The sequence below is a fragment of the Panthera tigris genome, chromosome D2 (genome assembly GCF_018350195.1).
Source record: "Panthera tigris isolate Pti1 chromosome D2, P.tigris_Pti1_mat1.1, whole genome shotgun sequence".
In the NCBI taxonomy this organism is placed as follows: Eukaryota; Metazoa; Chordata; class Mammalia; order Carnivora; family Felidae; genus Panthera; species Panthera tigris.
This window is the reverse complement of record NC_056670.1, coordinates 80262493-80290361: the sequence shown is the minus strand read 5'-3', so window position 1 is coordinate 80290361 and position 27869 is coordinate 80262493. Positions and strand designations below refer to the sequence as shown.

The 27869-nt window shown below is 44.4% G+C and overlaps 1 protein-coding gene across 8 annotated transcripts in view; it reads right to left on the bottom strand.

The window, feature by feature from the left end:
• Positions 1-27869, bottom strand: part of EDRF1 (erythroid differentiation regulatory factor 1) — a 45803-nt gene that overhangs the window by 7217 nt on the left and 10717 nt on the right. For 6 of the 8 annotated variants that reach the window (XM_042960010.1, XM_042960014.1, XM_042960011.1 and 3 more), the window contains 15 exons: positions 25074-25221; positions 24894-25002; positions 24493-24604; positions 22802-23062; positions 20522-20593; positions 20186-20336; positions 17994-18182; positions 17465-17665; positions 15853-16071; positions 13516-13739; positions 11421-11579; positions 11123-11272; positions 9655-9808; positions 8113-8228; positions 6864-7015 (listed from right to left, as the gene is read on the bottom strand). In XM_042960010.1, the coding sequence (XP_042815944.1) occupies positions 6864-7015; positions 8113-8228; positions 9655-9808; positions 11123-11272; positions 11421-11579; positions 13516-13739; positions 15853-16071; positions 17465-17665; positions 17994-18182; positions 20186-20336; positions 20522-20593; positions 22802-23062; positions 24493-24604; positions 24894-25002; positions 25074-25221 (2417 nt within the window). The remainder of the gene's footprint in view (positions 1-6863; positions 7016-8112; positions 8229-9654; positions 9809-11122; positions 11273-11420; positions 11580-13515; positions 13740-15852; positions 16072-17464; positions 17666-17993; positions 18183-20185; positions 20337-20521; positions 20594-22801; positions 23063-24492; positions 24605-24893; positions 25003-25073; positions 25222-27869) is intronic. The other 2 variants (XM_042960015.1, XM_042960013.1) reach the window with 2 other exon arrangements.

Here is a 27869-nt window from a genome sequence, read left to right as displayed (position 1 = left end):
ACAGTATATGCATGCATGCAAGTAAGGGAGGGGCAGAGAGAGAGAATCCCGAGCAGGCTCTTCACTATCAGTGCAGAACCCAATGCAGAGCTCGAACCCATGAACTGTGAGATCATGATCTGAGTTGAAACCAAGAATCGAACCCTTAACCGACTGGGCCACCCAGGTGCCCCTAATATTAACAAAATATAAAATGTACATACCTGGCCAGGCACAGCCCATAAATCTAAAAGATCTGCCCTCTGCACCATGGTCAAGAGCTTCCCAAACCCTCAAAGATTAATTTTTCATAGTTTTCAATTCTAGGAAACCCCAAAGCCACCAAAAGGTCAAGAGGCTCCAATCTGCTAAAGTAATGAGTATTAAAACTACAGTACAAGGGTAAATAAGTTCTTAATCCAAAAAGAAAAAGCACAACCCAATACACAAAACAAGCATTTCTATAGGGGCACCTGGGTGGCTCAGTTAAGCGTCCAACTTCAGTTCAGGTCGTGATCTGGAGTTTCGTGAGTTTGAGCCGGTGTCAGGCTCTGTGCCGACAGCTCACAGCCTGGAGCCTGCTTCAGATTCTGTGTCTCCCTCTCTGCCCCACCCCCACTCACATAAATGCTCTCTCTCAAACATAAAAAAAAAAAAAAAGCATTTTTATTGTTTTTTTTTTTAACGCATAATTTTTGAGAGACTGAGAGAGAACATGAGCAGGGGAGGGGTAGAGAGAGAAGGAGACAGAGAATCCGAAGCAGGCTCCAGGATCTGAGCTGCCAGCACAGAGCTCCGTGCAGGGCTCAAACCCACGAACTATGAGATCATGACCTGAGCCAAAGTCGGACGCTTAACCGACTGAGCCACCCAGGCCCCAGCCCCACTCCCCCCACCAAAAAAGCATTTCTAACAGAACCACATGGTTGTCATAAGAGGAAATTGTCATAAGAGGATTCAAAGAAAATTAAAATTTTTTATTTAAAAAGTTTTTTAAATTTATTTTGAGAGAGAGATACAGTGCAAGTGAGGGAGGGGCAGAGAGAAAGGGAGAGAATCTTGAGCAGGCTCTGTGCTGCCCGCGTATAGCCAATGTGGGGCCAACGTGGGGCATGAAACCACGAGATCATGACCTGAGCCGAAACCAAGAGTTGACGCTTAACCAACTGAGCCACCCAGACACCCAAAAAAATTAAGATTTTTAACTGCTAAGCTCAGTTTTTCTTTTTCTTTTTTAAAGCACAGGTGGGGTGGGTAGAAAAAAAATCAACAAAACAGAAACCTACTAGCATTTCCTTTCTTTTCAAGTCTAGCTCTGATCTCCTTTTACTCCAGACAGAAACGCTCCTGGACTCCTGGTGAGGTAGCAGGGCCACAGCACAGGTCTCCCTCCTAGCGACAAAGTCACGTGTATCTCCTGTGCCGGCCAGTGACACACAAGAGACACACGGACTCAGGAACCAGTCTGTTTTGGAGCCCTATCAACATATTAACTGTATGCACACGAATACCACATTTAACAGTCTTCGATAAATTTTGAAAAAATTAACACAAGTTAGCACAAGAGGACTTCATGCATCCTACCCAAAAACTTTAAGCGTTTTTTTTTGACAGGATATTAATAACCTGAGAAGACGGGTCAGAAGACCCTCCACTAAAATAAAACTACTTAGGCCACACACAGAGGAGAGGACAGGTATGTTTACAAAAGGTACCATAGGACGGAACTGTCACCCGTTGGCCAATTACTCAGACCACCAATTTGCGAAAACCCACAAAGAGCTGGTGGTTCTCACACATATTTATGTCGCCACCTTGTGGAAACCAATAAAACATTTCAAAATTTCCACTGCCGTTAAACAGGAAAAGCGCTAACTTTTTCAACTGCGTGTGTCCCCACATGCACGGTCCCCTCCGCCTTCTCCCTCTCTGGTTCTTCAGAAGGTGGGGTGTCTGCCAACCGCTGCCCGGACCACCACCCCCTGCTGAGAAGCAGGGACAGGGCGGAGAAGGTGCCCGACGCTGAGTGCTCCGCCCCACAAACGCTCTCCTTAAGGCCGCAGAGGATTGTTCGAAAGCATTTACTGGAGGGGTTTCTGCTCAGAACGGAGACAGCTAGAGCATCATTCCCACCCTTAGGACAAACCCAACAGCACAGAGCAGGACAAACTACCACATCAGGAGTTCGGGACTGCTGGAATCTATCAAAGGGTTGGGGTTGCTGGGCCACCGAGGCTGCAGACTAAGGACAGACAGGGAGAGGGAGAAGTACTTCCTGGCCTGCGGCAGACTCTGAAACTGCTAAGGATTTAGCTACAACAGCGAACGAGCCGGGAGAGGCCGAGTGAGGGAGCGTGGGGCCCCTGGGGCCCCTGGGAGCTGCAGGTATAGGATGAGGTCACCTGGCCTTATAGGCTTTTCTTCAAGGACCCCACCAGATGCTCACATAAAAAACCTGGTGAGAGTCCTAAAAATGGCCCTTCGTGTGGGTTGGGCAACGGGACCAGCTACAGCTACAAGAGGGGCAGGCAACCCCACCCAGATCCTCCTCTCCAGGGAATGGCCAATCTTTATAGCAGCACTCCCAACAATAGCCAAATTATGGAAAGAGCCCAAATGCCCATCAACTGACGAATGGAGAGAGAAGATGTGGTTTATATATACAACGGAATACTACTTGGCAATGAGAAAGAATGAAACCTGGCCATTTGTAGCAACATGGAGGGACCTGGAGGGTATTATGCTAAGTGAAATAAGTCAGGCAGAGAAAGACAGATACCATATGTTTTCACTCATATATGGATCCTGAGAAAATTAAGAGAAGACCATGGGGAAGGGGAAGGGGAAAAAAAAAAGTTACAGAGAGGGAGGGAGGCAAACCATAAGAGACTCTTAAATACAGAGAACAAACAGGGTTGATGGGGGATGGGGGAGAGGGGAAAATGGGTGATGGGCATTGAGGAGGTCACTTGTTGGGATGAGCACTGGGTGTTGTATGGAAACCAATCTGATAATAAATTGTATTAAAAAAATAAAAATAGGGGCGCCTGGGTGGCTCAGTCGGTTAAGCGGCTGACTCAGCTCAGGTCACGATCTCGCGGTCCGTGAGTTCGAGCCCCGCGTCGGGCTCTGTGCTGACCGCTCAGAGCCTGGAGCCTGTTTCAGATTCTGTGTCTCCCTCTCTCTCTGACCCTCCCCCATTCATGCTCTGTCTCAAAAATAAAGAAACGTTAAAAAATTTAAAAAAATAAAATAAAATCAAGTTGCAAAAAAAAAAAAAAAAAGCAAGCCTTAATCTGCAGGGTGGAGTCGGAGCGGGTAGGAGGGAGAGGAGGGCAACAAGGCATGTCAGCCTTCGGGCACTGGTGAGAGTCGATGCAGACAGAGCAGTGAATGGGGGGGGGGGTGGGCACACTCTTCCCCTGGGGCAGGGGCACTGTGAGGCCCAACGCGGAGACTCAGAGACCCAGTTTTTGCCTAAGAGAGGTTTACCCAAACTAAAGGAGAAGGCCTGGCCAACGCCCTTCCCGCCACAACAGACTAGACGCACCGAAGAACAAGTAGGAACGGAACAAGGACTCCGGACTAGAGCTAAGAGGGTGCAGACAGAGCCTCTCTGAAGTGCCACACACCTTCCTCATGAAAATGCTAAAGCGAAAGGTGGAGTAGATGGTAAGATAGATGTCAGGAGACCCGCTCCACACTAAGCCCAGGCACTGCTCGAGAACTTGAAGCCTGTGATTCGTGAAAAAGTAACCGCAGTGACAAAAAAATATCTCAATCACAGCTCAGCTCCAGACTAGGAAACTGAACTCAACCCCCCTTCCTAAAGGTGTAAAAACTCCTGAGAGATGAAAATGATGCCCCTCAGTCTGAGATGTCCAGTTTCCCACAATCAAGAGATGTAGAAAGGTAAGGAAACCACACGTGTAAGACAGCAGAACCAGACTCAGAGGACACGGATGCTGGAGCTCTCCGACAGGGGATTTAGAAGGACAGGGATCACTGTGTCAAAAGGCTCAAATGGAAAACATGGACAATACGTAAGAACAGACTGGCTAGCTTCAGCAGAGAGGTGGAACCCACACAAAGAACCCAGTAAGAATAGCAGAAATGAGCACAGTAAACAGAATGCCTTCAACAAGTTCAACTGTAAGGGACTAAAATCAAGAATCAGCGAACCTGAAGATAGGTTAATAGAAATCACACTGAACCCTTGCTGCCCCGAAAAAGGGTGCAAAGGCAAGGGAACTCATAACAGCTATGCAGAAGATCAGTCTGGCACAGGAACAGCTGGGACCATGGAGAAACAGGAGACAATGGAGCAGGAGAAATAAAAACACCGAAGAGGGAAGAAACCATCACAAGACACCCAGGAACAACAGGTTCAAACTGCTGGGGGAGGGGCGCCTGGGTGGCTCAGTCAGTTGAGCGTCCGACTTCGGCTCAGGTCATGATCTCACAGTCTGTGAGTTTGAGCCCGGCATTGGGCTGTGTGCTGACAGCTCAGAGCCTGGAGCCTGCTTCTGTTTCTGTGTCTCCCTCTCCCTCTGCCCCTCCCCCTCTCATGCTCTGTCAAAAATAAACAAACATTAGAAAAAAATTAAAAAAAAAAAAATCAATACAACCAATGAATTCCTAACCAAACTGACCAAGGGGGGGGGGGGGGAAAAGATCAAAGTTGCCAATATCAGGAATGAAAAAAAGCTACCACTACAAACACCTTTAGACATTAGCAGGATAGTAAGTGAATACTGTGAACCTATACATCTGACAACAGACAAAAAGACTTTCATTCACTCAGAAAATTTTATCTATGAAAAGAAGCTAAACTCTTTGTGAAAAATTTTCAATAAAGCCAACTCTAGGTTAAGATCCTTTCACTGGTAAATTCTAACAAAGCTTTAGGGAAGAAATAGTTCTACACTTCTAAAAATCAGATGAGGACACACGGGCACACTGATTTCATGAGGCCAGCAGGCTCTACTCCCAAAAGCAGACAAAACCACTAACAGGAGAGAATCGTCCCCACAAACACACACAAAAATCAAGTATTAGTACACGAAACCCCAGGGATATTAAGAAGAATGATAAATCCCAACAAAGTGTAGTGTATATCAGGGATGCAAAGCTGCTTTAACCTTAAAAAAAAAAAAACAAAAAAAAACTCTCAATGAGCCCCACATTAACACACTGAAGAAGGAAAACAATGTGGTCATTTCAATGCTTAGACCAGAAGCATCTAACAAAAATTCAACATCCACTAATGATAAAAGTTAGGAACAGAGAGGAACATTCTCAACTTAAAAAAAATTTTTTTAAGTTTATTTGAGACAGAGACAGTGTGAGTGGGGGAGGGGCAAAGGGCGGGGTGGGGGGCAGTGAGACAGAATCCCAAGCAGGCTCCGTGCCACCAGCTAGAGCAGAGCCCGACATGGGGCTCAAACTCACAAAACTGTGAGATCACATGACCTGAGCTGAAACCAAGGGTCAGACGCTTAATTCATTGAACCATCCAGGCACCCCAGAACATTTGCAACCTGATTAAGGGCATTTATAAAAAACCCACAGCTGATGCTACACTTAATGGTAAAAGACAGCACGCTTTCTCCCTGAAATCCTGGGGCTGACCACAAAGAGGCAGCAAAAGAGAATTCTTGAAGTGACAGAGCGGTTCCGGATGGTGATTTTGGCAGGAGACACAGTTCTCTAAGTGTTTGTTAAAGCCTGAAGAACTGTATGCCACAAAAAAGTAAATTTTACTATGTATAAATTAAAACAAATATAGATGGGCTCTGTGCTGACAGCTCAGAGCCTGGAGTCTGCTTCAGATTCTCTGTCTCTCTTTCTCTCTGCCCCTCCCCTGTTCACCTGCTGCCTCTCTCTCAAAGACAAATAAACATTAAAAAAATAATAAAAAAATATAGAGACAAAAATTACCTGTATCTGAAGATTATAAATTGGTAAAACATGCATGGGATAACTGACAACGTATGTGTTAAGATGAATGATTTTTTCCCCTTATTTTCCAAATTTTGTAATATGGCCAGATTGTATGTATATTTTAAAAGGAAAGACATTATTGGGGCGCCTGAGTGGCTCAGTCGGTTAAGTGTCCGACATCGGCTCAGGTCATGATCTCATGGTCCAGTCTGTGGATTTCAGCCCCGCGTCGGGGCTCCATGCTGACAGCTCAGAGCCTGGAGCCTGCTTTGGGTTCTGTGTCTCCCTCTCTGCTCCTCCCCTGCTCGTACTCTCTCTCACTCAAAAATAAATGAACATTAAAAAAAAATTAATAAAAAAAGACATTATTTATGTTACCTTCCTGATCCAGTACTCACTGCTAGAATTCCAAGTTAAATTAATAATGCCAATATAAGAAGTCTGGTAAAACAACAGAATTGTATAAGCTGATACAGGTGTAGAAGAACATTTTTTGCCAAGACGTTCACTCTTTTCACCAAGTTCTTGGGCATTACAAGGATTCTGACATTCTGTCATCTGCTTCCTTTCTATCGGTGCATTTGGTGCCAGGTATCAAAACTGTAGTCCTGACTTCCCACTTAAAGACAATGCTCAGAAGGGTTATTAGAAACAGTCGAGGTCTTCATTCCAGGGTCATTCATCTCTCTCAGGGCAAATATTAAAACCAATAGGGTATTTACTCTTAGAAGCAAGATCTGTTTCTACAGTTTCGCTGTATCATAGGCCACACTGCGAGGAGTCTCATCTGGTTTAACAGGTCACAGCACCACTTAAATCCCTGGTCGCCCACATACAAAACAAGAACAAATACAACCTATCCTTTCCCGGGGTCAGTAGAAATTACCTTTCTACAAAGTAAGGTGCTAGAGAAGAAATTTCCAGAGAACAATTCCATTTACCTCGTTTTCTTCTTAGTTGAAGACAGCAGTTTGATGGACTGAAGGAGAAGGAATGACAACCGAGATTCAAATATACTGAGGAGCTTGATCACTTCTTCTCGACTGAGACCAGGCGAAGGATCAGCGGCTGGAGCGCTCTCGTCACTCTTCGGCTACCAACGACAAAAGGTCACTTCGCCTCAGCTAGCGGACGATTACGGCTCCGCACCCAGGGATGGGGCTGCGGTGCTGTCCACCCCATAAACGTTTTAGCCAAAAAACAAAACAAACCAAAAGCAGACCCGAGGTCATTTTCCCCCAGGCACAGCCCGTCGGTGGCAGGGGCCCTGACGAGCCCCTCATCCTGGAGATCATCCGACAGACTAAAAGCCGAGAAAAATGTCTCACACCTAACAGGCACTTATGTAGGAATTAATCCTGAATGGAAACCTACTTCCCCCGAGTGCACACTGACAGAGCAGGAGGAAAACGGATGCTCGACGGGGTGTGACAGAGCGGGGCTGGACAGGCTGGCGTGCGATGGGGACTCGGGGAAGCTTTTCGCCCCAGCAGAAGGTGGCATGAATGCTGGAAAGCCAGGCAAACCAGAGAGGCTTTCCAAGGAGCTTGCTGAAGCCCATTCATCGTTCAACTGCTCCCTGGCAGTTTACCGGAAGTTATACAAGAGCTACGTGCCTCTTTCTTAAAAACAAACACAACAGGGGCGCCTGGGCGGCTCAGTCGGTTCAGTGTCGGACTCTTGACTTGGACTCACACGATCTCACGGTTTGTGAGTTCGAGCCTCGCATCGGGATGCTCTGAATTCACTCTCTCCCTGCCCCTCTGGCACTTGCTCTCTCTCTCAAAAAAAACTTAAAAAAAACCCAACAACCAGTCACTTCCTTTAAAAAAAACAAAACAAAACCAGAACAATGATAAAAAAGACACACACACACACACACAAAAAAAAACCATAAAAGAAAACAGAGACGTTACACTATCAGAGCCTTACTAAGGTCTACGTGGTTAAAGAAAAAAGTATTTAACACAAAGTATAGTTCCAACTTAAAGAGTTTAATAATTCCACCAAGAAAATATAATACATCACTGTTAATGTGTTTTTACGCAAAGCACATATATATATGCATACATTTACATATGCATATACACACACAATATACATACCTCACCCCCACCATACGCCCACTATATACATTCACCATTTAGCTTAAGGCACACAAAAACCAAAGATAAATATTTCTCCATTTACCTGGTCAAATTCCTCTACAAGCTCCTTTCTGATGAGCTGGAATGCGTGTTTAGTTCTCACCATTATATCAAGAGCCCCAGATAGTGTTTTCAATTTTCCAACGTTGCTATTCTGACCTACAGTATGAAGCACAAAATGATCATCCCTTTCAATATAAATCTAGAAACCATTCCAATGTCAATGTATTACTGAACATTGATTTTCGAATCCCGTAAAGGTAGCTCATGAGAATCTCAACAGGTTTTCTCAATCCAGCTTTCAGTAATTATCCCTAGACAAAGCAAAAATCACAACGTCTCCCTGCTGCACCATTTGGTTCTGTGAGGGTGACAACCCAACCTCCCTGAAAGACCTGAGTGTTAAGGCAAAGAAACCAGCTGGAAGCAAATGTTTCTATTCTATTCTCTCGCTCTCGCTCTCGCTCTCTCTCTCACTCTATATATATATATATATTTTTTTTTTTTTGGTACTCAATTTTTAAAGGGAAATTAACCATACTTATCCTATCTCAGCAAATTTGTTCCCACTATCTACTGTTTTTATGAAAATGATGCCTGCTCTCTCGAAGGAATTCAAACATGGCAGAAAATTCAAAGATGTAAATCAAGAAAGGTCACCCAAAACCCGCTCCCAGAGAGTGTGGCGGTTAATCCTGCCGTAGGATGGCAAAATGTTAACAGACGTACTCTCAGTAAACAGGATTTTTAAAACCGGCTTTGAACAGGCCATGCTTTCACAGATGCGCCAAGTCTAAATCAGAGCCGGGTGAGAGACTTTCTCCCGGCCACCCGCGCCCCGCCCGCAGTGCCGCGACTTCCTTGTGCATCCTTCGGGGGACACTCCCCTGGAAGAGTCCTCCACGTGGGTAAGTAGCACGTTTGTTTTAATTTTATACAAGAAAACAACTGAAAGAAAACCAAATGAGCAGCCATACTTCAAATGAACGTGGGTCTCTACCGCACGAGAGCTAGGTCTCCAGGGACCCCTCTGCACAAGGGAGCAGGTGGGCGCGAGTGAGAGAACGCGGGCAAACACCCTCTGTGTGCGGCAGCAGCTTGCTCCCTGCTGTGGCTGAGCCCGGACAGAGCGGGCACGCTCGCTTTCGTCCAGCCCTTCCCTTCCCACGGATCTGTGCCCTGCGCGGGCCTACGGTTCTGCTGCCACAATCCACCGCTGCCCGTACCCACCGTGTTTCAAGGGGTTCACCGCTCCGTTACCACCGCTTCTCCCTTCCTAAGTCGTTCGTGATGATTTAATCTCTGATGGTCTCAACTGACTTGCCCCATTTTTTCAAATAAGGGAGCGGGGGCTACGTTTCACTATTTCTATGAAATAAATAGGTCACTGAACGTAATCAAATCTATTTTCTAAACTTCAAAAAGTGTAGAGACTTCTGGCCCCTACCCGAAGTCATCAACTATGGCAAATTAAAAAGAAAACGTTATTTATAATCAAGAGAGATCTCCGGGTCTGCCTCACTCTAAGAGGATCCCACACTAAGTCGATGCCCACAAACATGAGAAATGAAAACGTAAGACTTACTGGTCATCTGAAACTCCGCAAACGCCACTCTTTCTAACTGCACTCTAAGGAGTTCACAAGGAGCATCTTTCAGAAGCTGAAAAAGCTTAACAGCTTTGCTATAATGAAGATCTGCGAGCACCCGGTGCTGCTTCCTAAGATGTTCATCACCAACCTAGAATCAAAAACAAATTCTAAGCCTTGAGTTATTTCACAGTATTTCAGTTATTTCACAATAACTACTTAACTAAGTCTCTGGATCACTAAACGTTAGTGTTGTTTCTCTAGAAGTCTTCAACAGTGTTAGCTCTTACGTTTAGGTGTTTAATTCCCTTTTGGTTTATTTTTGTATATGATGTGAGGTAGGAGTCCAAGTGCATTCTTCTGGCATGTGGACATCCAGCTGTGCTAGCACCATGTGCTGAAAAGAAAATTCTTTCCCCATCGCACGGTCTTGGAACGCTAAGGCTTGCTTCTGCCTTGGGGATATCAGGCCACCTGGACACGCCTGAATTTTGATTAGGACCTCCCGGGGCAAGGGCTAGAGAGTCCAGGGGCAGTGGAACATGAAGAGAAATCCTCTGTGGTTAAGCTGGACCTCAAAAGGACAATATTCTCAGGCTGAGGGTACCCAGAACGCAGCCTATGCCCAAGGGACTGCAAGACAAATTATCTTGGTCCTGAGCAAAAAAACCAAAACAAACAAATTTAAAAAAGGCGGGGGGGGGGGGGGGGGGGGGGGGGAACAACCAAACAAAAAACATCCCTGAGAATCTTCCAACACAAGATTCCTGGTAGAAGCCACACAACCTCTCTGGAGGAATGCACCATCAACCTGGGCTGCAACGGATTCTTAAGACACACATGCATCTGAGTACCGGGATTCATGTACCAGGCTGTTCACAGCTTTCAATAATTAATGAAAAATAATAAATAATTAACAATCACAGATTATTCCTAATAGCCTCAAACTGAAAGGCCCCAAAAGTTCAGGAATCACAGAGAGGATAAACAAACTGTGGTACTGTCATTAAATGAGCGCTACTGAACTAGAAAATGCACTGACCGGGAGGAATGTCACTAACACGACGTCCAGGGAAAGGCAAATAAACCACAGAAGACTGTGTACGGTATGATCTGATCTATAAAGTTCACAACCAGGTAAAACGTAAACACACTGTTTTAAGTGGTCCAACAGGGTACATAACGAAAAAGTCCAGGACGGCAGTTACTCTGGGTGGGTGTGGAGGGAGACTCAGCAGGGAGGGGGAGCACACAGAGGGGACCTAACTGGGTCAACTAATACCCACTCAACTTGTAAGAGGAAAAAATGCAGCGCAGGCGAGAGGGAAAAATTACCTACACTCCAAATTATTCGAAAGCAGCTAACAGAACACGCGGCATTACAAACACACACTGAAATGGAAGACCAACACCCAGAACGCTTCTAAATGGACTTGGCATCGAACTGAGGTCGGAAAGGCAGTACCTGATTTCTCAGACAACTGTGGTACATGGACGCCAGCCTGTGATGGATGGTCGCAGCTCGATACTGACAAAGAGGCTGTCGAGCAGACACCGAGTCCACATCACAGTGTTTCAGGGACTTCATCATAGCCTCACTGACTTCTTTTTCAATCTGGGTTTTTTTTAAGGGGGAGGAGAAAACGATGACAAGCCTATAATCTTAAAAGTATTTAAATACTGCTTGTTAAGGAAAATATGTTCAGTATCTGTTAAAGGCTGAAAGTTGCAGACTCCTTTTCTAGCCCAGCAAATATTATTACCTGCTCTTGAGCTTTTCTAGATAATGGCGCGTAGTCTTGCTGCAGAGTTGCCATAGTAAAGTAAGTAGTGGACAATTCCCAATTCACTGAATCCCAAACGGCTGGGTGTATGTCTCGCGTTCCCAGGGACCTTAGAGCTTTCAAATAGTAATCAACAGCCTGTGCGGGGAGGGAAAGACACAGTTCTCACTCAGTTTAAATCTATGCCAACAGCATACTAAAAATAAAACATCCTTGGGGCGCCTGGGGGGCTCAGTCGGTTAAGCGTCCGACTTCGGCTCAGGTCACGATCTCGCGGTCCGTGAGTTCGAGCCCCGCGTCAGGCTCGGTGCTGACAGCTCGGGGCCTGGAGCCTGTTTCAGATTCTGTGTCTCCCTCTCTCTGACCCTCCCCCATTCATGCTCTCTCTCGGTCTCAAAAATAAATAAGCGTTAAAAAAAAAAAATTTTAAAAATTAAATCAAATAAAACATCCTTTTAAGTCACCCAGATGTTGATTTGATCTGGGGACAATTTACAGAAGGGCAATATTATGAAAGGAACAAACGATCTATGAAACGGTTTCACTGAAGAAAAGCTACTTAAAGTGGCTGACCGCACGCCAGTCCACGTTTCCATGGCAAGTCCCTAAGCCTTGGTGCTTTCTGACTTCTGCTCATGCATGAGGATGCATTTTCTTCCTTTGGTTTTTCTTTTTTTTTTTATAGTTTTTTTTTTTTAAACATTTGTGTATTTTCGAGACAGAAAGAGAGAGAGAGACAGAGCATGAGCAGGGGAGGGGCAGAGAGGGGGAGACACAAAACCGGAAGCAGGCTCCAGGCTCTGAGCTGTCAGCACAGGGCCCGACGGGGCTCGAACTCCCGAACCAAGAGATTATGACCTGAGCTGAAGTCGGACGCTCAACCGGCTAAGCCACCCAGGTGCCCCTCGTTTTTCTCCTTCTTAAACGAAAATTTGTTTGTATAACTAGTAAACGAGAAAAAAAATAACTAGAAGAGTCTAAGGATAAAAAAATCGCTGCTACCTGACTATAAAAAAGCAACCCCCCACGCCCCCTGCCTGAAAGGCATGCCCATTACATTTAAGCAAATAAAATCACATTTAATTCCACCGCCCGGCAATAATTTCTACATGTCTTGTAACTATCTACTCTCTGTGTATCTGTAAAGTGGGAAAAACCCCCTGAAACACAGTCACTTTCCCTTTACAACCTCGCATGCTGTGACCATGCTTCACTAGCATGCTCCGAGAGCTCTGAAGTACTTGTTAAGGGAGCGCGCCTGTTCCTTCCCCCTCTCCTATGCTGCAGGTAATTTGATAGACAAAAGAAACTCAATTTTTAAATTTCATAAAAATGTAAAATTTGAAATTTCTTACATCTTAACCATTTTTTTTTAACGTGCACCAATTTTTTGTTCAAGATTATTTGCCTTTTTTTCTATTGGGGCCATTTATTCTCAATGATTATCTTATTTTTGAAGTAAGTACCATGCCCAATGTGGGGCTCGAACTCACAGCCCCAACATCGAGAGTAGCGTGCTTTACCGACTTAGCCGGTCAGGCGCCCCTATTTTCGACGGTTTTTAACTCTTCCCTATATATGAAGGGTTTATTAACCTCTGACCTGTCATAGGTTACAAATATTTTCACGAGACTGTGGTGTGCTTTTCAATTTTGCTTTCTGTTATACATTTAAAAACCATTCTTTTTACATGTTTACACATGTCCATCGTTTACTCTGTTTCCTACTTATTGTATCGTGCGAGGCAAGTCCCGTCCCGTCCCATCCCAAAGGCTCTTCCTTCATCTTCTCCTGGCACTTTCCCAGTTTCCCTTCATGTCAGCCTTTACCCCGCCTGCCCCCTGATGTCTTCTCTGGTTATGCCAACACAACCCACTGATCGTCTTTTCAACACGCCAGCTTCTATACTCAATTCTCCACATCCTAGGGTCGGTTTCTAAGCCTTGTAACTGTCTCGTCACACACCATCGCCACAGCTCTCATCAGATGTATGGTGTTTTCCTGGAGCCACGGCAAAGCTGAGGGCCGATTCGGCGGAAGTGGATGACGTCCGACATGGAAGCAGGTGTGTTACCTTATTATAATACAAGCCTTCTTCCGGTGAAAACTCCCGCTTAAATTCATCACCGGCACCGCAGTGCGCCTGCGCACAAATTCGCATGAGTCTCCCCGTGTTACACAACAAAAGGGCAGCGTTTGTAGCATCATCGATTGACTCAAAGTTGTGGATTCCTTTTTCAAAACAAGAAAAGCTTTTTTTCCACAGCTGCTGCTCCGCAGTAGACACACTCTTGCTCACTTCACACAAAAAAGAAAAAACCACACGTAAGCGGACATCAGTGTAAACCCCGTGTGTCCCAGGGAAGGACGAGGGGAGGAGGGAGGGAGGGAGGGGGGGGGAGGGGAGGAGGGGGGGAGGGGGGGAGGGGAGGAGGGCAGGGACAGGACGGCTAAGGAAGCGGCCAAGCGGAGTCACCACGGCGAGCTGCTGAGCTGCTATCATTGTCCTCACTCGCCTCAAATTCACAGTGAGGCCCTACCCCCAGTGTGGCTGTATTGGGAGATGGGGCCTTTAAAGAGGCAACTACAGCTCGAGGAGGATAGGATGGGCCCTAATCCAACATGACTGGTGGTTTTCGAGGAGACACAGACACCAGGGCTTGCACAGAGAGACCAACTAAGGACATGGCTAAAAGGTGGCCATCTGCAGGCCACAGAGAGGGGCCTCAGAAAAACCCAACCTTGCTGGCACCTTGATAATGAACTTCCAGCTTCCAGCTTGTGAGAAATACAATTTCTGTTGTTTAAGCCACCCAATCTATGCTATTTTGTTATGGCAGCCTGAGCAGACTAATACAATATGAAAACGTGGCCCTTCTTCACTCTTAATAAAACAAGCCAATAAAATTATCTGACAAAGCACGATGTTATGAAGATTCAAAACACATGGTCCCATGGAGTTATGAGAGGTGGAATCTGTGTTGTATCCAACCCTCCTAGGTTTCTATCGCTTTGATGCTCCTTCACCACCAACGTCCTCCTCCAAACGCACCTTAAAAGCACAGGCTCTTACTTCTCAATCAAAAATACGCATGTGGGTTCCTGGGTGGCTCGATCAGTTAAGGCTGCTGATTTCGGCTCAGGTCATGATCTTACGGCTCCCGGGATAAGCCCTGTGTCAGCTCTGCACGGACAGCCGGGAGCCCACTTAGGATTCTCTTTCCCTCTCTCTCTGCCCCTCTCCCCCTGCTAGCTCTCTCTCAAAATAAACATTCAAAAATATATATATAATAACATTTTCTTTTTAAAATTTTAAAGTTATTTTACAAGTGCAAGTCAGTGGGGGGGGGGGAGGGGAGGGGGAATCCCAAACAGACTCCGCACTAACAGCGACACAGGGCTTGAACTCATGAACCGTGAGGTCATGACCTGAGCTGAAATCAAGAGTTGGACGCTTAACCAACTGAGCCACCCAAACCTCCCAATACGGCAACACTGTAGAAAGCGCGGACCCTCTGTATCTCTCGTGCCAAGCACAGGCCACAGACCACCGCACGCACGCGCACACACACACTCACTCTCTCTCTCGCTCTCGGATTACCTGCTGTCCTCATTCCTCTCAGCTCTTCGCCTCCTCACACCGGGTCCAGTCTTTACATTGCCATCATTCTCACGGCTCCAACTATCCCCCCACCTTCCATCCGAGCGATTCCCCAACCTGCGCCTTGCTATCCCAAATAGCTCTAAGTCCAGGTTCCTAACCAACAACTGAGCGAGACCTTCTGCTCACATGTCCGCTGGTATCTCAAACTCGGTGTGGGCCCAGCTGAATCCACTAGCCTGTGCCTGAATCACACAAGGCCCCCGCGTTACTCTCACCACCCACTGGACCGCGCCACCTCTGGCTCCTTCTCTAGGCTGCCTACTCAGTGTGGACAGCACCCCCTTTCCCGTATCTGCCTGCCGACATCCTGTGTATCACGTACCAACCTGCTCGAACCACCTTCTCCCCAAAAGCCCTCCAAGAACCTCACACCTTCAACGAACCTCTGTCCCCACTCTTCTGGACTGCACTTGTGCTCATGGCATTTTCCAAAGATTTACATTTCTATCTGGCTTCCTGACACGGAAGAGAAACTAGGTTTCAGCTGCATACCCAGGGGAGAGCCTAGCACCGGCTGGTTGTGCGCTTCACTTTTGAACGGATCAGATGCAGAAAGGAGGACATGGAAATGAGGACTCTCAAAGGGCAATGGCTTTTTATTTCTCAAGAACTTAAGAATAAAAGATTCTTTAAGAGAGCACCCCTTTATACACAAAATCAAATGCCACAAGTCTTTGCCGAAACCACAAAACCAGCATGATTTTCTACCAGAATAGGCAATAAAGAGGACTCCAAAGAGATACTCACCTACTCTCTCACTCTGCAGTGCAGCTGCCTGATTCATGTAAAACACACCGATTTCATTTCTGATATTACCCATTCTCTTCAATACTTGTACATAGTGTTCTGGGTTTTGGCTTTTTAAGTCACTAAATTGCAAGATTTCATTAGCAGCTTCATAACACTTACAACTAACTGAAAGCTGACTCTCTAAGTCTGTAGACAAATCAGTTGCCCATGCAAATCCTTAAAAAAAAAAAAAAAAAAAAAAAAATCACCGTGAGTCACATGAACCCTTCTTCCTTAGTATCTACATAATCTCACATTTTTAAGACCACAAAATAAATCTAATACTGTATAAACCTAAGATTCAATCAATGCAACTAAAATTAAGTTTCAAAGGAAAGATCCTTTATTTAAAAAACCATATTTTCCTGGGATATTAATGTTTGAATAAGAAATATTTTCCTAAAAATACCAAAAACTTCCCAAGACCTGGATTTTACCAAGTACACTTGCTTACTGGTACAAGCCTAAAGTTGTTTGTGGATACAGAGTAAATCTTTTTTTTTTCTTTTTAATCAATGGAAATAGTTCTTGAAATAAAGCTCTGATTGCTACCAGAGGCTATTTAAGTACATTATGGCTTGCGATGTAAGTTTAACTCATTGAAGAAGCTACTACCTCAAAGACTTGAGCTCAAAGACTTAAACATGCTATGGAGTGGGAATGGAATAGACTTAAGTGCAGGGCTCAACATTCAAGAAGGGAAAAGGGAGTGCTACTGCCGTTAACACTGGAACATGAGAGAATGCCACGCTCACAAACAAGTGTTTTCAATGAAATTAATTTGATGGGAGTGGTAAAAACACACTGAAGGTTTTCTCACTGCGTCTATGAAAATAAAATGATCATTTGAGAAACTCAGAAGGAAAGAAGGGGAAGAGAGAGGGCAAAAAAATGAAATACTACATTTCTCCCCAGTGTACTTCTCTAGATATTACATGTCCAAAAGTTTTTGGGAGGTGGGTATCAGGTAATAAACATTTCAGGAGCAAAAGAAGACAATTCCATGGTAAGTAAAAGGACTGATCTCTTGGCTCACTTACTGCCCTAACTGCAGTGTGCTGACGACTGTACCGAAAGAGGCAGCGATACAGCCGCTAGGAATAATACTCTGATTTCAGAGCTTTAATATCTCACAACTCCAGAAGAAATATATATATATTCCCTAAGATAGTCAGCTATGAATGAAGTTTAAAAAATGATCTCTGTATCTGAGCCCCTGGAAATCATTCAGAAGGTAATTCATTCACTTTTTCCAACTGTTAATTCCTTTTCAAAAGAAAATCACGGCTTGGTTAGTGGACTGCAAGGTCACCTAGAAAAACCTGGACGGAAAGAGGAGTAAAAGGTCAACACAGCTGACTTAGAGCTTATTTTATCGTTATTTGAGAATTTCTAATTTTACAACTAGAACGATTTCGAAACCACTTTATGCACAAATACACACGGAATCACACTCGATTTTAAAGTTAAGAGAGCAGAACAACAGAACTGCAATATTGGAACGCTAACGTTCCCGCCACTTCTCCGGACACACCCCGGTCGGTTCGCGTCACAGGCCTGGCCGACGCACCTTGACACGGGGACTCCCTGTGGAGGCTGTGCAGGATCTCCTGGTCTTCTTTTGTTTGATAATTAAACTCCTCAAGATGTGCGGCTCTGTTGTTTGCGTTCTGGGCCAGCATTAGTTGGATATCACCGCAGAGCGTCAAATATTGAGAAAGAAACAGCAGCACTTCAGAAAGCATATTGGTGCAGAGGCAGCAGTAAGTATCTAGGCAGAAAGGACGGCAAAGAGAAAAGACACTGGTGCGTGAAAAATTAACATAATGATTATTAAGAAAATCTGTTACTAGCTGAGAGCTTCGTACCACTGTACCGAAGTTTCTTACGTTACATATGGCTTCCTAGGTGTCAAAAGGAAGGGATAATTAACCACTCAGAGCAGAAAATAAAATACTGAGTAACAGACTCAAGAACAGAAAGTTATTTCAAAATTAAGTTTTACAACAGAAACAGGAGTGAAATTCCATTGTGATTCAGATGCCTTTTCTGTTCTCCCTCCCGATGCCTATTAAACATATTAATTTACAGTGACTTACCGTGGCTCTGCAAAGCTAATTTAATGTATCGTAACGCTCTTCCGTATTTCTGAAGACTCATGGCAGCATCAGACAAAACATAATAGGCCTTTGATGACTTGAGAATCAGCTGGAGTTTCATTTTATGTTGCCAAGAACCAGGGATCATTCCAGATTGGCTGGAATAATTACCCTTCTGAAGGGAGCCCACTATGACAGGAGAGGGGGAGAGAAGGCAACACGTTTTATTTGAACCTAAGTCTCACCATAAAAAAATAATTTGTTTCTTGCCAGAAACAGTCCAGGTTTAGGTAGCATAACTACAACAAGACCGGTAACTACTGTGCTTTACTACTTAACAATAGAGTATAATGGCAGCGTTTCAATGGACCCTCATTGGGATTTCTGAAGGCTTTCTGCTCCCTGCAGCCGTTAACTCTGTCATTCTCTTTCAGGGTCACATGTAACTAAACTCATGACTGGCCCGTCCTTTCTCCAGTCTACATGCCAACCGGCCAGAAAGTTTACCCTTCTAAAACAAACTTTAATTGCGGTGGAACCCCTGTTCTAGAACACTGAAATGGTTTCTCACCTCTTACTAAATCCTGTCTATGCGCCTTAGCCCCACTTCCTACAGGACGTTTTTGTCTTCCTCCGCGGTATTCCACCCCTACTACCCATCGGCCAAAGTCAAGTTACTGCTTGTTGCCTACACAGAGGCCTATTTTTTCCACACCCCCCCCCCCCGCAGTGGACTATTTCCTCTCCCAGGAACACTCTTTACTTAAAGTCCAGCCTATTACTATCTTCTTCATCTAACAAATGGTCATTTTTTGTGCCAAGCACTGTCCTAGGCACCAGAAACAGTGACATGCTGTTGTATGGCCTCCTTCCTTGAAGATCTCCCAGAGCAGAGGTGCAGACGGGCTGCTAACATAAACCACAGCAAAATCGATTAAGTGCAAGTACAGAGATGAAAACAAAATGGCTGCAGGAACCCTCCCTCCCCAGTCTCTCAGCCTCAAGATTCTCTTTTTTCGATCAGCAACGACACAAGTCTTTCAAAGCAATGAAGGCACAATCTCTATTATGGTTTCTTTTAATGCATGGATTTCTTTTCCCTCTGCTACCGCATGAACTTTCTGCACCCGAGGTATTGCGAGAACACCAGAGATGAAGAAGACACAATTTTCGCTCACAACCATATTGGTGTGCGCGCAGAAAACCATTCGGCACAACTAACTATAGCAGAAGACAAAATTAAGTGCTCAAGGACAAAGTGGTTAAGAGAATCAATTCTGACTAGACGGGAGCATAAAGATCTTGAACATACATCAACGGGATTTTCAACAGCTGAGTTGGGGAGAAAGGAAGGAAGAAAAGGCATTTCAAAAAAAAAAAAAAATACCATAAAAAAGGCAGCGATGTCTCAAGTCCTGGTGTTCTCACTGCAGAGGGGCTCAAGCCTGGCACACAGCAAGCACTACATCAACGCCAGGGAAATAAATTTACTTCCCCACCTACAACTTATGTTCATGAAGAGAAGAAAAGTCAGGAAAGCATTTGGTATTTCATACACACAGGCTTCCAAAACATTTTTTAAACAAGACAGACTTTTCAAAAGTCCACATGCTCTTCATGAAGTGACTTTCCTGAGGAACCAACCAGACAACGTATAAGTGACCTTTCTGGTTTATTCAAGAACCACGGGGTAACAACAGCCAACAACTCTATGGGGCTCACGTGTGCCGAGACTCTAAGCACTTGACATGTATTAATTCATTTGATCCATATAAAACCCTTTAAAACAGGCACCACTGTCTCCAGTTGGAGAGAAAACAAGGCTCAAAGAAGTGGAACTTGCCCTAGCAAAGCCAAGATTTGAAGCAAGGCAGTTTGGTTCCTAAGTCTGCTCTTCAACACTCAGCTGCTTTAACTGAAGTCATTTCTTAGGAGAACCCTACTGGGCCGAAGGCATCAGCTCTTTGCTGCAGGGGGAAGGAGAACTTATTAGGAGTAGCTATAAAGGATCAAAATTATCCTCTGTTTCATACTTTGAATGAAACGGTATTTCCCCCTACTTTCCATTCACATGGCATCCTTTTCCTGAATTCCTTTCAATGAATGCCTTAATTGACAGAAGTCTGCCACCGATAAAGGACTAGTACACCATTCTATAGAAGAGTCCTTATTTGCACATCAATCCAACTTACTTTTGTCCAAAAACAAGGCCATCTGCTTCTCCAGACCCTCAGGACCCCCCCTTGTGGATTCATCTTCATATTTTAATGGGATCGGGGTGTTGGGGTCAGCTGCAGGAAGATCGCTTTCTTTTTTAATGCTGCTATCCACAGATTTTAGCCCCTTTAAGCAAGGAGAAACAGTTATCACACACATAACGGAAGGTCAACTGTCAACGAGATACAAGGCACTGAACACATATAGGAAAATTTACACTCTGAAAATAGACTTTAGTCACCAACAAACAAGTGCCATGTGCATACCAAGTGCAAGTTCACCGAAACAGTGAAGACTGAACGAAGGCCTACCTCCAGAACATAGCTGAGCACAAGTCTACAGCGCTCCTCGGTGTCATGGCAAACCGGAAAGGTGCAACTGGGCTTCAGAAACAGACATTTCAAGTGATTAGTAGGCCGCCCCCATGACAAATTCCACAGCTCTCGGCTCATGGGAATTACTAAAACTCCACACGTCAATAACTTCAACATTTGCTTACGCATTCAGCTTCGTGAGGTAACGTACCGCCTTAACCGCACATTAAATTGATACAAGCATCAACAAAAATCTTGCCTGATGAAAAGATCTTCCCAAGTGTATGTGACTTTCAATTCTTAAAGTTTTAAACATAATTCTGTTACGACACAGCAAGAACGTAATGTTTTAGGTAAACGCGTACCCCATCTCAGAGGGCAATGTGGCCCCCGGTCAGCACGGCTACTTGGCAACACGCAGTTAACAGTACCCCAATTTGGCAATAAGTTAACAAGGATCGCCAGTGGTCTCGGCGTATAATTTATGTGCTTAAGTAGGAGCAGAACCAGTTAACGACCTACATCTACTAAGTGATAGTATGTGTAGGGGCCTCTGTGAGGCAGGTCACTTTTGGGGACTCCTGCAAGGCTGGAATCACTGTTCTCATTTTACAGCGAGCACAGATGTGAAGTAATCTGTCCACAGACACAGGAGGCTGAAACGGAGGTGTGGAAGCCATGCTGACTGTACTTCAAACAGTACGTTTTATAAGGCAAGGCTCACTAAAGACCCATTTACAGGAATACCATGACTGTATTTTTGAGTGCCTCGGATAGCAATAAAAATCACGGTCTATGTATAAAAAAAAAAAAGTCAACTAACATATCACTACGTCTTTAATTATCACCTACTTAAAATCTTTTAATTAAAAGACCCATAAATCCAGGGTCTTTACAACGCAGTTCCCCAAATACATTAAATTATTGATTGCAGAAGTTCTGTTTACAATCAGAGAAAACAGTTTTTTCAACTCTACTGTGGAGTTCAAGCTGAAAGTGCACGAAAACTCGGATGGACAGTAACTTCCCACAGTCATTTAATCAAGTATTTACGGAGCACCTATTATGTGTTCTAGACACAGGAGACACAAGAAGGTCCATACCTACGGGGAGCTTCTGTTTTAGTGAAAGGAAAACAAACACAAACCTCAGGGACAGATCACTACCTCCATGAAGGACAGAAAAATACAGCATGGTTTTAGCCAGAGTGGTCTAGGTCTCTGAAAGGAGCGACACTTTCATGAGGATTTAAGGCTTAGAGAAAGGCAACCACGCAAACTTCCGGGACGTGCTGAGCACAAGCAACGGCAGATGCCTCCACTGGGCATGATCCTGACGAGCTCGAGGCAGGAAAAAAGGCGGTGAGGGGAAGGTAAAGGAGAGGGAGAGTGCAGGAAGTCAAAAAGCTAGGCAATGTTTTATGGGGACAGCGAGGTCCTCTAAAAGCTTCCCCGGATATAAAGTTTCCACCTGAAAGTTTAAACTCTGAGCTTACGTTAAGAGATGATTTGTAAATAGGACCATAACTCAGTTCAGGGAATAGCCAGTGTCTTTTAAGGCTGACTTGGATTTGATCACAGGGTGGACTGGAAGGTAGTTATGATTCAGAAAGAGAAACTTCATTCTAATGTCTGGAGAAAGACTGACGGTAGAAGAATAGTCAATGCAATCCACATCACCAGAAATCCAAGGGTGGGAAGTTGTTAGGGTCTATCTGACCTTGACCAGGACAGAGATATGTCCAACCTAGTTGACATGGCCCAGTCACTGAGTCGACCAGACCTTGACCAGGACAGAGGTATGTCCAACCTAGTTGACATGGCCCAGTCACTGAGTCGACCAGACCTTGACCAGGACAGAGATATGTTCAATCGAGCTGACATGGTCCAGTCACTGAAAAAGTCCTGTCCTGTAGCCCTGGGATAAGGAACCAGGTTCCTCGCAAATGGACCAATGAGCCACCTCCTGTCTACTTATTCTACGTTCACCAAGCAATATATGCAGTTTCCCAGCAACCCAGAAACGGAGAAGGAAGACCCTAGTGAGGAGACAGGACTACCTGCTGGTCACTGCAAAGGAAAGTCTCCTACATAAAAATTAGTATACTGATGTGCGATTTGCACGTTGCCCGCCATCGGTCTGCATGTTGGATCAGTTACCCTGGGGCAATTACAAATTTGACCGTGGACCATAAAGGATCTCCCGAAGTAATGCCTTCTTTTGAGAGGCTAGCTGTATTCAATTAACCACTGGTAAAACTTTAACAAAAACGCTTACTCGGATTTGATGAATGGATTTGTATTTCTCCGGAACTGACAATTCTCCAACAGACTTAATGATAGCTACTGCTTTGTTATCATCTGATGGATCAGAACCGGTGCCATAGGATCCATTTTCATCGCTGTCTGCCAGCTCTTCCTCCTCTTCACTGTAACTTTCATCAGAATTTTCATTTAAAGGAGATTCTGAACTTTCTTCTTTTTTAGGTTCATCTAATTGAAAAAGTTCTGAAAGCATGTAATTGGCTGAAGCAATAATCTTACAAAAAGAAAAAAAAAAGAAATATGTGTGATTATCATCAGAACTGAGCATTCTAAAGCAGAATGAATGTTACTACTGTACTAATAGATTTCTGGAGGTCTGCAACAGGCTTTTTCCACCAGACCGTTACACTCAGAAAGAACTGGTCCCAAGTCAAAGGTCTGCCATAAAATCTTCCTGGGTTGGTATGTTTATTTCCCGAAATTATTCCATCCCCAGCCCACCGTCTTAAAAAAGGGGGCAACTGGTGACAAAAGTTTTCACATGTGTAGTGTTTTAACTGAAGTATTAGCAAGAGAACACTCCATATTAACTGAGAAACCAGAATTTCTCTTTATAAGCTATGAATTAATAAGGGTTTTAATAAGCAACTAATACATGTTACAGGATCCTTGGTTCTAGGGGGAAAAAAACCTCCACTAGCTTAATGAAGGAAAAGTCCATCCGGGCATCTTGTAAAATTAGTGTTTATGTATTACATTATTCCACTCTATTATTTGTTATTAATTCTTGATCACATTCAATAATTTTAACACCAGTTTCCAACTTTCACATAAACTATCCAATTTCCACAAAATATCACCACCTCCATCAATTAAATATTTAAGTCAGAAATTATTTTGCCACTTTTCTTCAAAAAAAGTTTTCTCTTGGTTTAGTCTCTAGGATAAACTGTTATAGTCAAACTGGATGTGGCGACAATTAACTTGGGCCTTTAAAAAAAAGTGCACATGTGACACAACTTTTTCTAATGTAAATGGGATACAACTAGCAGTAAACCACAAAGCCGCTGTCGGATTCAGACACCTGAGGGTAAGGAGAATGGGAAATCGTGGGGCACGCGGCTCAAGGATTGTTTTGAGAGAGGCTGTGTACATTTAAGTATGGAGTGCGAACCTAATTTACACAACAAAGTGATAACAAGGTCCACGTGTGTAAATGGATCTTTTAAAAGATACTGTAGATACCGTAAAATAGTTTCTCTGCCTTCTAGACGCGGTAAGACAAAAGGAAAAAAACAGCACTACTCAGTTAAAATTACGGGAGTCCTAAATTTAGAGAAGAGGGCTATCCAAGAGAAATGTAATGGAAGCCAGCCACATAGGAAATTTTAAATTTCTAGTGCCTAAATTATAAAAAATAAAATCTGGGGAAATTAATGTTAATGTATTTGTTCCACTGCACAAGACATGATCATTTCAACATGCGACGTGTACACACAACATGCGGAATTCAATGTGTATTTTACACTTAAGACACATCCCAATTCAGATGAAGCACATTTTCAGTGCTCAGCAGCCACATGTGGTCACGGGCTGCCGTAATGGGGCAGTTCAGACTATGCGTTAGCAGCTTTAATGTGTAGGCAACAATTCTCTATCAGAGTGCTAGGCTGTTTTTCAAGAACACGTAAATGTTAATCTTACTTGAGGATGTCTGCTTTTGTCCAACAACTTAACACAATTAAGAAGCAATGTTCTAATAGTCCCGTAGTGTTTCTTATTTTGATTCTTCTTCATCATCATGTTGCAAGCAACCCTAGAAAAATATTTGTATCATTTCACACCCATTCCTCATTCTCTGCGAGACTCAAGTATAAGCATACTCCTCCTACCTTCTAATAGTATACGAAATACAAGAAACCATTACCGTATCTTTTGAATATGGCATTCACCCCCTACAAGTGGACAGCGACAGAGTCTGTATACATATATACATACTTCGTCTCTTAACCCACAAAAACCGAAAGGGTATTTAAGAGATTTAACCTAGATAGTGTGGCCATACACCTTAAAATTTAATTCAGTTTACTTCTCCAAGCACTCACTTATATAAGAGAATAGCCACCGGCATTGTGAACGGATTTTGGTACTTGTCTTCAGTTTCTTCACAAAGAGTAGTGAGATCGTAGAGCTTCACTATATCACTCCCACTTGCTGAAAAGGAAAACAAACCTCAGTTTACTGGAGTCGCTCAATCATTATTGGTCATTCAAGAATTCGTTTACCTTTAAACAGCCAATAGGTATGTCCTTCTTTGGTACAGTTAGATTTCAGAAACGATAAAATATTCTGTGCAATGTCTTTTATGACCTTCGTAGAGAAGTTCGAGTTTTCCAAATTGGGAATCTCTTCTGTTTTGATCATTTCATACTTCTGCAAAACACAGAATACATTTTCAGGAAAACACCTAGGCGGCAACACTTCTCTTACTAAAAAGGAACCAAATGCATAGATCCTGCAGTCAGAGATCTCTGCGGCCTGGAAGAGTTCCAAGCGCTGCTTCTCAGTCTTTTTATGGCTCCAGCGTCCTGAAGGAAATGGGACCCACCTGTCGGCAATGCCGTCGCTTGCCGCAGGAGTGAGTCTCAAGCGAGAATCACCACCAATTTAGAACCACAGATTTAGGCGGGATCCTATTCCGGTCCTCACGTGCAGCAGCTCATAGCACACCCTTTCTTCTCTCCACCTAGTGGTTTTCACCTGGGAGGGTGGTAGACAAGGCAGACTTCACCCAGCAAGCTCTTCCCCCCCAGACACTGGACTCCCCTGGACAGTCTCCTCGGTAGACCGTCCTCTTCCCTGAGGCCACAGACTCTACCCCTCTGCAGACAGGGAGACAGGGCTGGGAGGCGGCAGTGAGAGCGCAGGCTGCGTGGACACGACTACCACGACTTTTAGAGGATCTCCATGTTTCTAGCTTCTCTTCTGTTCACACTTCCCTAAATGCCTCTCACCACACTTTAAGAAACTCCAAAGCCATTGGAAAATAAGACCAACAGTCTCCCAAGGTTGGTTTTCATCCCTCTCGTTCACCTAAAGCCCCAAGTTGTAACTTCCTTCCTTAAGATGCTCTTCTCCTGGATTGTATACCGTGCTACTGGGGATCTCGTTCCCTCTGAATGCCCCCTTCCCTTTCACCCACATGGGGAAAGGCTCCAACACTGGAGGTGAAGATTCCCATGGTGATGAAGTTCAACAGTATCCAAGCAGATGGCGCCTCAGATTCTCTTTCTAGCCCCGCCTTCTCTAAAGCCTGCAACTTCAAAATGCTCACGGGCATTTCGATGCTTTCTTCAAGCAGAACACACGATCGCAGAGAGACCCCCTTCCTCACCTAAACCAATTCAGTGTCCCATCTCAGGCAAGGATACCACCATTATTCCAGTCCCCAGGCTCTGGGATTCCCTCTGACGCACCTCCCCCTCCTGCCCCAGCCTCTCCTTAAAGGCTGCCATTTAGGATAATGGTACAGTGTTTCCCAACCCAGGGTGCAGATCAGAATCATATACAAGCTTGCTTTTTTTTCTTTTATAACGTTTACTCATTTTTGAGAGAGAGAGACAGAGCATGAGTGGGGAAGGGGCAGAGAGAGGGAGACACAGAATCTGAAGCAGGCTCCAGGCTCCAAGCTGTCAGCATAGAGCCCGAGGCAGGGCTCGAACTCACGAACTGTGAGATCATGACCTAAGCCAAAGTCGGACGCTGAACCGACTAGGCCACCCAGGCGCCCCCTTTCTTTTCCTTTCTTTGACAGATACACAGATCCCACCTATCCCGATACACTAAGGGACCCAAGCAAGTGTGTTAACAGGCCCCTGGGTTGGAGCACAATGGTTAAAAGGATGGCCTCAGCCAGACACAGGTTCAAATACTGGCACCACCACTTACTAGCAATGTGGCCCTGGGCGACTCATTTGAGCGCCCTGATCCTCAAGTCTCCCTCTTCATCAAGAGGGAATAATGGTATTTGAGCACCGAAGATCAAATGAGCAATGCAGGTAAAGCATTTAACAAGGCATCTGGAACAAAACAAGTACTCAGTAAATGCTGGCCATTCTTGTTGTCACTTCTTAGTATTCCCTCTGTAGAAGTCCATCCTGCTGCTCGCGATAACGCGAGGCTCCCCAGTCTTGTCTCCAAGTCCTCTGTGTCTGTTTCTCGTGCCTTCTCCAAATTATGATTCCAACACAACGAATTTCACCTCCCAGACACAAAGCCTTCACAGATTCCAGATTATTAAGTGAACCGAGCCCACACTTCTTAACTCAGAATCCGGGACTCTCCATCATTTGACCCCAGCTTTTCTAATCTATTCGCCATTCTGCTACGTGAATCCTGTGTCCCCCAGCTGTATTTATCATCAATCCCTTCATTTACTTACACCTTACATTTGTCTTTTAGAACATTCATCTCTTGTTTTCCGAGACGCTATCATTCAAGACCCAGTTGAGAGGCCACTTCTTCCAGGAAGTCTTTCTTTTAGACCAAAACAGAAGTGATCTCACCTTCCCCGATCACCCAGACTTCTGTGTGTGTACTGCACTTCGAACACATAATCGATGGTCTCCTATCTTTTTCTTTGCACCCTGCTATTTCCCATTAATATTTTACCTTTCTGGGTAGTGGTTTTCCCCCAACATTTGCAATGGGGATAAAGTGCCTCATAATACCACCAGCTCCATAACAATCTGCTATATAAGCAATTGATTTTACACACTATTGCTGGAGTCTTTCCTTAAAACTCCACGTATACGAAGTAGATAGCTGTTCAGTGTACAAATATCTCCACTTACAGACACTTTTAGGTAATTAACTACTATGAGTGCCTGGCGTTAAAATCAGAGATCTAGGATTACAAATGTAGGTTTCCACGTATTATGACCTTCCCACAAATTACCTGTAAAATTATACTCCTGTAATATCTGGAATTCTGTTATCACCCACTCAAAGGTGAAAACGCTCATTCATTTATTTACAGCCATCTTCCTTGCTGAAAAGACAGCCTGGTATTTAAGGGCCTC